The 10132-nt window shown below is 29.7% G+C and overlaps 1 protein-coding gene across 1 annotated transcript in view; it reads left to right on the forward strand.

The window, feature by feature from the left end:
* Positions 1-9857, forward strand: part of LOC106466550 — a 27153-nt gene extending 17296 nt beyond the window's left edge. Inside the window, exons 4-6 of the mRNA XM_013926842.2 lie at positions 1297-1464; positions 4655-4754; positions 7543-9857. Coding sequence (XP_013782296.1) covers positions 1297-1464; positions 4655-4754; positions 7543-7626 — 352 coding nt within the window. The 3' untranslated portion in view covers positions 7627-9857. The remainder of the gene's footprint in view (positions 1-1296; positions 1465-4654; positions 4755-7542) is intronic.
* Positions 9858-10132: the final 275 nt, after the last annotated feature.

A 10132-nucleotide genomic window follows, 5' to 3' on the forward strand; every position in this document is an offset into this window, starting at 1 on the left:
ACACTTTCCATAATATTTTTCAGATATTTGTTATTTAACTAATTATGAATCTTTAATGATGTTGACTTGAAATATTACAAAATACTGTGGCTTAATTGTAGAGCAGTGGAATAGAGAAAGTTAGTGAATAGTTCAGTAAGTTTCTAATAGGCTCAAATCTACCCTAAGTGAACACCATTAGTTTGCTTTTATACAATATCTGCTTTCAGTTTGACTTATTTTCTACACAATCTGTCTAGGTTTAACATTAGTCCATACATTTTCTTTTTTACATAGCAATTCTCAGATCTGTAGTATTTTGTAAATATGCATCTAAATGGTAGCTTGAATCGATATTTGGAATATTAAAAAACAACTTAACAACAAGAATTAGTGAAGATTTTTTTCTCCCAGAAATTACATTTTCAGAAGATAATTTATGCCTTTACAGTAACAGTTGAGTTTACTGTCTTGTTTGTTTGAACTAATTGTACTTAATTAGCTCTTGCACAGACTAGCTACTTTATTAGGACCACCAACCCAACACACATAAATATACATCTAGAACACATTCCAGTTAGTTGCTTAAGCAAAACAGACCGTTCAGGTCTTATGAATCTCTTAGTATCCATTTTTATGTCAGGTGATACACAGGATAATTTGGTGGCATTAGCATAAGCCCTGGATGATGTTTTTGTTGTGTGACAAAATTGTTTTTACCTTTATTAGCAATTTTTTAGATAAATTATCTTTTGTTAGTGCTTGATGTTTGGCTAGAAGTAAAAAACTGAATGTCACCCTTTCTGTCTTATATGGTGTCATTAAGTTCCAAGACTTTTATCCTCCATATTTCCCAACTTTAAATAAAGTTATCCTAAGGATATAGGGAAGCTATTATTCTTTGCTGTGATTTAATGTGAACTGCATGTTAGATGAATAATATAACAAAGTTAAGCATTTCCTGATACGAGTTAGTTGTTATACTTTTGTTCAACATTTCTAGATTTAGAAATATTAAAGAATAATATAACATAGGAGGCTTATTAATATGGTATTTTACTCTTTTTTTTTTATAATATTTTCTACTTCTTTCACAATAGTATACTAGTTGCATTAGCCAACCTTGTTCAACATAACAAAGCATTCTATCATCACTTTTAGTTAGATTTTGGTGTTAACCTTGAATAAATACCAGGTATATGAATAAGTATAAGCATGCTTGTTTTCAAAGATAAAGAAAACATTGTTTTGCTACTCTCTTCGTTTCCCGTTGAAATTGGCTATTAAAATTAATTGTTCTTTCCCTTCTACACATAGATATCAGAATCAAACTAAAGCAGCAGCTTCAGTAGGATATCCTGCTTATGGAGTGACTCAGCCACATAGTAAGGAGGAAGCATTTCCGAGTGGGGACAGAAAACTTGCTCAGAGTGCTCAAATGTATCATTATCAGCATCAGAAGCAGCAGATGATTGCAGTAGAAAAGTAATTCTTGTTGCTTTGTTATATTTTCTAGTACTTACTAGTAAACACATAATTGTTTTGTAACGTAATTATTCTAAATGAACATTTCCAAGTAAGTTCCTACATTTTTCCATTGCATGAATGTAATAAAATGTTTGAAATTTTGTAAAATAGTGTTACTGGATAAGTACATTGGAATGAATGTGTTTGCCAAAAAAGAAATGCAGGGCTAAAGAGAATAAGGAATTACACCTCACTTGGCAAAATGTGTAGCAGTATGAAATCTCATCGTTTTATCAGACATTTTTTTTTTCATGGAAAATCAGTTATGCTGCAGTTCAGTGACTTGGAGTTATTGTATTTACTTTTTTAAGTGATGAGTTTTCCTAAGAGACTGTTCCTTGATATTGTTAGTAAGTTTCCCACAGATATGGTAAAGTAATCAAAATTTGTATAACAACTTTATCAAGTTCTTATGGTAAAAGGTTTATGATAGAAAGTGATTGGTGTTAAAATATTATCACACAATGTTTTTAAGTCTTTCAATAAAACTCTAAATTTTGTAATATTTTTGTAACTTTTTTACAGATGAGTAAGCATAACTGAACATGAATATACAATGTAGATTTTTATAAACAAGACTTACTAAACTTAATTTCTGTTTGAAAGATGAACTGTATTTTAATCACAATTCAAGTTAGCTTAAAAATATAAGTACTATGTCAGTCTTAATAGAAGTAATCATAATGAAAGAGTAATGTTATTGCGCACGCGTACATACACAACACGTATATGGATTTATACACAACTAGCAGAGAACCCAGCATTGCTCAGATGAAAATGGCTTTAAATATCCTAAGTTGTTTTAATTAAATCAACCATATTATTTGTGATTTTTTTATTTTTTTTGCAAAAAAATCAGAATTATTTCTTTACTAACTACATATTTTAATTAAAATCCATAAAAATAACAATGTGCAAAAAAAAAAAAAATTTGCTGAAGCTATTTTAATCAAAGCAAAATTGGGTGCATATCTCCTTCTTGCATGTTCTATGCATGACATTTCAAGTTTCCAAAACAAAATTCCTTACCTTTTGTTGTCCTGATTTCTGCTGTGTGGTCAAGTGTTGTTTGCAGTGTATTCTGACTTTATCATCATTCCATTTTATGAACAATTGAGTTATTCTATTCTCATTGCAACACAATGTAAATGAAAATTTGCTGATACCAAAAATTTTTGTAAATTTATCGTATAGTTTATTCTTGCAAAAGATATGGCTGAATAAAACCTATTTAGTTGAGGGAGTGTGTGCACATGTTCGAGAGTAAGGCATGTATGTGTAGAAAAAAGAGAGAGCAAAAAAGAGGAGGAGCAGAGAAACAAATGAAATCTCCACAAAGTTGTATCATTTTAACACATAACTGATCATGGATAAAATGATTAGGTGGAGTCCTCACACAAAAACATAAATACATTACCAAAAAAATCCAGCCTTTTCAATTTGAGACCAATTTGTTATCCTGTTTGCCAAAAATTGCTATATTGGTCACTTTGGCCTCAAAACGGCTCTGATGCTGCAGCCACGTAGCCCATATTACTTCCCACACAAAATTGTATCTGAACCCTGAGTTTGGAGTTTGGAAATTTGACTATGCATAAGGAACAGACCCACAGAGAAAGAGACATTCACACTTGTATAGATGGACTTGTGACATACAGGATAGATTGATTGAATTAAATATGTAGGAAATATTTACAGATAATTTTAGAAGTTGAAGGAGTCTTAACTGTATATGTTGACATTTACAGCATCAATTAACATGACCCAGAGTTATATGCACAGCATTTGTGTTTGGATCTCTGTGCTGTTTGTCATGCACATTCTGTTTTTTTTTATCAAATAAATTGCCTTTATAATGAAGACAATAAATTCACATCCAGGTGAGCTACTTATAAGAGATTTTCACTCTTTTTTCATGTGAAATAAGACATACATCAACTCTTAAACACTGAGAATACATGGATATAAAAGTTACAAAAACAAAGTGAAACAACTGACAATACAGCATTAACTAAGGCTTCTTAGAATAATAAGTTAGCTCTACAGATGTGAAAAGAGAGAGAGATGATGAAAACAACACTCAAGGTATTAAATCACAGTTCATAAAAACTTCAACTCCAGGTAAACAGGAAGTACATAGCCCACAAGTAGTATTCAATAATTATTATTGCAGTAGCTGCAGAAACTAGTTTTTTGTAACCCAACATTTTTAAAACAATCCATTAAGAATGCAATAAAGACATTTGTGGTGGTTGTATTTGAGAAAAAAAAAATATGACACTATTGTCAAAAATCAAGAATGGGAAGTACAGAATTTCTGACTGACTTTTGTTCATCTATATTTAGTTCGGGACATGATCTCAATTAATTTCAGGGGGTCAGAAAAAAAAAATTTAATAACCTTACATTGCATTAAATTAAATATGAATGAAAATTAAGCAACTGATATAATAGTTATTTGTTAGATCAACTGTTCAACATTTAAAACTGTTTAAAACTATATTATAATTTTAAAATTCAAAGTTTTGAATAACTGATAGGCATGAAACAAAAAACAAACAATCAATTAAAGTTGTTCTCCAATTTATTATCACTGATTTTTATTATGTCACTGTAAAGTTAGTTATTTGTGGAGCCATTCTGTACATTGTTTTAAACTTGTCTCAGGTTTATTGGCATATTACAACATTCAATGTATAAAAACATACAAATTTCATTCTTTTCTGAATGAGACAACTTTTGGAGTTATACTCATTATTTTTGTGTTTATGCAGTTTTTCTTTTTCATAATGATCAGTTAGTTAAGCATAGAAAATGTAGGCCTATATTCCCAGCTTTTTTGTTTATAAGAATGCATCCATGTATTTTTTTATCTTGAATTTTGTCTGTGTACTAGAATATACAGATATGCCAAAATGACTGTTGATTAATAGTGATGTAATCTTAGAGTAAACATTAAGGACAGGAATATTAAATTACTATGTACCATTCATTACTAAGTTGTTTGTCTTTAAAAAGAGTGATGTGCAAGAAACTTAAATTTTTTCTTCTTCTTCTCTTTTTCAAGTTGTATGTTTTTTCGCAGGCCTGGTGTATGTGTGAAAGGAAATGTGTATGTTATATTATTATTATTTTGTTTGCTTGTTAGGTCAACTTCTAACAGACGGACCTCAGTTTCTGATATTGAATCAGAAGAAGAAAATGAAGAAGGAGACTACACTGTGTATGAATGCCCTGGTTTGGCTTCTGTAAGTTGATTTTTTAAGATTTAATACTCTTAAAATATGATCATAGAAGAACTTTACTGCTCCAGTTGTACAATAGTGATAAAGAGAAGTTTTGACAGAGATATTAGAAAACATAGTAATGATACCTACAAAGAAGTACTTCAGTTAACTAATGAACTAGACTTGAAGGAGCACTACAAAAAATAGAAGAAATATGATTAAGTTTTGTTTTTGTTTTGGAGAAAAAAAAACTGGTAAGAAACTCTTGTTATCCTACAGTTTTTAGCCCACATGTTGTATACTTGATTTTAACAGTATCTGTGCAAATCATATAGACTTTTTATGTGTGAGATCTTCCAGTGATAAAACGTTTATGCACAAGTTAACAACAACCACTTAAGTCATTTCTTAAAGAGTAATATGATTTGGATTATGTAGATTTACTGCAGAGCATATGCAATATTATATGTGAATTTAAGTGACATTAGGACTGCCTAGGTTCATTTGATGTCTGTGAGCAATAAAGAGTGTATGTTGCCTTTAAATGTTATTTCATAAACTAAAACATTATATTTGTATGAAGGGCCAAGAATGGCCTACTGGTTAGCATACTATAGATCTTTGTGTCTATCTTCTGAACCCCATTATTACAGATACACAATAACAACTTCATACTTTGGGGTCATGGATGTGTTATAAGGGTGATGGTAAAATCCTACTATTCAGTTAGACAAAAGTAGGCAAGGGTTAGTGATGGATGCTGTTGATTAGCTGTTTTCACTCCAGTCTATCAGTTGAAAAGTAGGGATGGCTGTTGCAAGTAGCCCTTGAATTGCTTTGTGTGAATGTCCAAAAGCAAACAAAAAAAAATTAAGTGGCAAACATATGTACGCTGGAAACGTTACTAAGTAACATTTAATTTGAAGTATATAGTAATGATGTTTGCTGTTAACAGTACATATGAACTTGTATATTTATCATTTCCAACACATTTATTCTTTATTTAAATATTTTAGTATTCCCTATCACTAAAATTATATGTCATCTGATACAAGGTAATATTTATGATGTATATAATGCATTTTTAAAATATTTATAAGTGCTTGTATGAAAAATATAGGTTAATCATGTTTGGCATACTCTCTTGCTTTATTTCAAAAAAGCCAAAAGGCTCCTGAAAGGTTTCATTTTTTTTCCCTTTATCATTACTCGTGTTACAAACAAAATATAACATTTTCCCACATATTAAACATTTCATTGGGAAAAAGCCAAGAGTAATTTCTCTTTACTGATTTATTTCAAATTGTATACTGTGTTTACAGGCAAATTATGTTAGACCTTAAAGTTGACATCCAAAATAGTAAATGAAATTTGAAACAAGTTTTTGCATTGTGTCCTTTATATCAGTTAATTAGGTTTTAAAACTGTTTGTTTTTTTTTGTTTTTAAATAAAAGAATTTATGAGCAGACAATGCCTAAAGTACCAGAATTTAATGGTTTGATGAACTATAAAATAATTTCCATATAAATTGCCTAAAGGCTAATTATGAATAATACATTATCACTGTATTAATTAATATTATTCACAACTATTGTTATAGGAGAAGTGTATGACATACGTGAACTGTTATTAATTTTTAAAGTTTAAGTGAATAACAATATATATACTAAAAATACATCTGTGAGCTATCCAATAGTTAGTTGGCAGTGTACAGTTTCTTTATTTAGCAGCATCTAATTAGGAACAGTGGGTCATATTTTCATTATTCATTGTCAATGGGATTGACAGATATTGTCGTATTTTGTGAAATCTGTATGACTGTATGTAGGAAGCTCCACTTCAGTTAGTATAAACAATCGTCTTGATCCTTTTTTTTTCATGCATTTATGAACACAAATGCATGTACATTTCCTTCAAGTTTTTAGACCTGAAAGATATATAATTTTTTTTTTCTTAAATTTACCTTCAGTTGTAAAATTATTTATCTGCAATTGAATTAAAGTACAAAACAGACATTTTATAATACAAAATAATACCAAGGGCAATGTCCCTATAAAACAATTTTCACACTTGACTAGATAGTCAAAGTAGGTTACCTGTAGTTGGTAATTTATTGCTTGTAATTCTTTTTTTTTTTTGTTCCTTTCTTCTGCTTTTAAGATATAGTTGTGACTCTTATTTTGGACTGGGTGTAGCTCAGTGGTTAGTATGGCAGATTGTGGATCCAAGGGTCCTTGGCTTTATCTCTAAACTTTGGAGCTGTGGATGTATTATAAGAGTGATTGTCAAATCAATTTTTGGTTACAGTAGACAATAGATGGTGATGGGTATTGTTGAATAGCTGACTTTTTTCTAGTTTATCAGTTCAAGTTTAGGGATGGCTGACATAGATAGCTCTTGTGTAGCTTCCCACAAATATTCAAAGCAAACAGATTGTATTGTTGATTGATGTAGATATCACACTCTATGGTTTTATTGAATGATAAAATTAATATGATAAACTATTCAAATATGTTAATAATGTTATCTATTTTATGAAATAATACATCATTTTTTTTGCTTTGGAACATGAAAAAAGTTGCAGTTTGAATGGAAAACGTGTCAATTTGAAAATCATCAGTTACTTGTAGTATGTATACCAGTATTCATTAAACTCCAGTAAATACATATAATTTAATAAGTTTCCAGAAGGGAAGAATTTTGCTGAGAATCCTTTCTTGCAGTTATTTTGGACTGATAATTGTTTTTTATATTTTTAACAGTTTTTTACAGAAGTTTCGCACTGATTAAATGTCTTTTGTCATTCAGACAGGAGAAATGGAAGTCCAAAATCCTCTATTCAGTGAAGAACCAACCCACAGAATGAAAAATAACATCAGGCAGCAGTTTTGAAAATGTTCTATGTAACCAGTGCACTAGTAGAACCCAACTGTTAGGTTAGCACTTTTAAATGTGTGATCTTTTGTGTCATATACATACATATAGATATATATATATATATATATATATAGGGAGAGACAAATATGTATATAACATGAAATTGTAGAGGATTAGGTATCTCTAGTTACATATATGTGTGAAGGTCTTAATAAATTATTTATTTTAATATCAATTTTCTGAGTTACATAAATATATATAAACTCTAGCAATACCAAAGAATCATTGCATCAGAAAAAAAAATTAAAGTTTTGTTTATTTATGGAGTCAAATAACTTCTACCATTTTAATGCTGGATTTGGTGGATAACTTTGTGATTTATTTTGGAACTTTCAAGCAATTTAACTTAATTTGGAATAAAAAACCTAATATTGTGAGTATGCACTGTAAGAGTTGGCCATGTTATGTGTGTGAAGTTATAGCAGCAGATTAAATAATGATATTGTCTAATAGGTACATGTGTAGCATGCTAAACTAGTTTGTAGAGCTAAATACAAATTATTGATAATTATTGGCACAGGTAGATAAGGTTCTCTAAAAGTTATTGCAGGTTTGATATATTTCTAGTGATGGTGATGCTCATCTCACAGGTTTTATATTTAATTGTAGAAGACATTCTACAATATAAAAAATATCTGCTGTGTATCCTATCCATATAAATTACTTTTTCAATAATACAGTTTTGTCACTGAGGTATAATAGATAAACATCTTGTTAAATGAACTCAGGGAAAGAACAGTCAGTAACTATGACAGTTAAATATGTTTTATATAGCAATACCAATATAGTGGAATGTTGTTCAAGATTGATTTAATGCACAATGTTTACTGAAAAATACAGTGTATTTGGTTTCTGTTTAAAAGAGTTGTCGGAACTGTTCAAGTACCCAAAGCAGTATGTTGCTCAAACAGACAGGAACAGTTTTTGATTTCTTTTCATTGAAGTAATAAAAGGTTAAGTTTGGTGCATGTGTTTTTCAGGTGATTAAACTAATTATAGTGAACATGATTTTCACTCAGAAAAATGGAAAGCCTTTTTTTTTTTTGTCAGATACCTTTAAAAACTTTGGGATGATATACATAATTATACCTCCATTACAAATGATCTTAAAGAACTTGCATAATCTATCCAGACTTTAAGATTAAACAGTTTTAAATGACGATTACATGATATCTTAAATATTCCTTTTTAAATTGATATAGCAATTTACTGTGATCTTACAATTTACACATATACCACATAATTAAAAAAACATAAACTTTTCATCTTGTACAACTAGATTTTTTGAAAGAGTATTATGTTCTCCTATTTTGTTGATTATGGACCTTGACCCTCAAGAAGTCAAGCCCCTATCAATAAACACCATCTGGAAATATCATACCTTACTGTTAAATTTACCCAATCAAAGTTCAATGTACCCTTGTGCTGTATTATTATATATATTTGTAGTTTCAATTCATTCAGTGTAGTTGACATACCTGATGATGCCAGGTTAACCTGGTGAAACTTTCTACTTTCATTAAACTTTACTGTTTATCCGATTTATCAAGTTTACCTACAACTCGATTTGTTTGTGTGTTGACCATAACTGATAAAGGAGTATGTTTCTTGACAAAACTATGAAGGTTTTTAAAGTGTCTTTTTTTCAAATTAAGAATATTTATCACAGAAAGTGAAGAGTTAACATTTTCAGTGATAATTTAGGAAAGATAAATGCAATTACAAATTTTTAGGTGGGTGGTTCTCAATCCGTGGTCTGCAAGCTCCCTTCAGATGGTTCATGGAAAGGTTACATAAGCACGAAAGTAACTGGCAACGTAGTGTGTAGATCTCTTTCTGGTCCTCTGATATAAAACAAAAAACTCAAATGGTCCATAACAAAATGTTTGAGAACCACTGGTTTAGATTATGTACTTTTGATCATAATATACATGACCCCAGTGGCACAGCAGTATGTCTGTGGACTTGTACTGCTAGAAACTGGGTTTTGATAGGTGGGCAGAGTACAGATAGCCCTTGGTGTAGCTTTGTGCTTAATAACAAAGAACAACATGATATACACATCCATAATGTTTGTTATTTTGTGTGAAAGTTTCAATGTCCTTTTTAGGTAACTTGTAATTTTTTATTTTTCATTATGTAATGTATGTACTAAGAGGTCAGCTATATTTTTATGTGAAATTAACCCAAAGATATGCTTTTTCTCAGTATAATGTGTAAAATAAATTAAAGAAACATTATTTTAACGTTAATTATAAATTGAGTGCAAATGCAATATAAACATTTTTCATTATATAATATTTCACAAGTTTCCTTTTACACATTGAGAATATCATATTAACAATTTAAAATCAAAAGTTTGTAATTTTTTTCTTGTTTTACTTTAGTGATTCAGAACTTAAACTATTTTTTCACAACACAATAAATCAGTTTAAATCTCACTATTTTATTTATAATTGAA

Source organism: Limulus polyphemus, unplaced genomic scaffold, assembly GCF_000517525.1.
Source record: "Limulus polyphemus unplaced genomic scaffold, Limulus_polyphemus-2.1.2 Scaffold2298, whole genome shotgun sequence".
Taxonomy (NCBI): domain Eukaryota; kingdom Metazoa; phylum Arthropoda; class Merostomata; order Xiphosura; family Limulidae; genus Limulus; species Limulus polyphemus.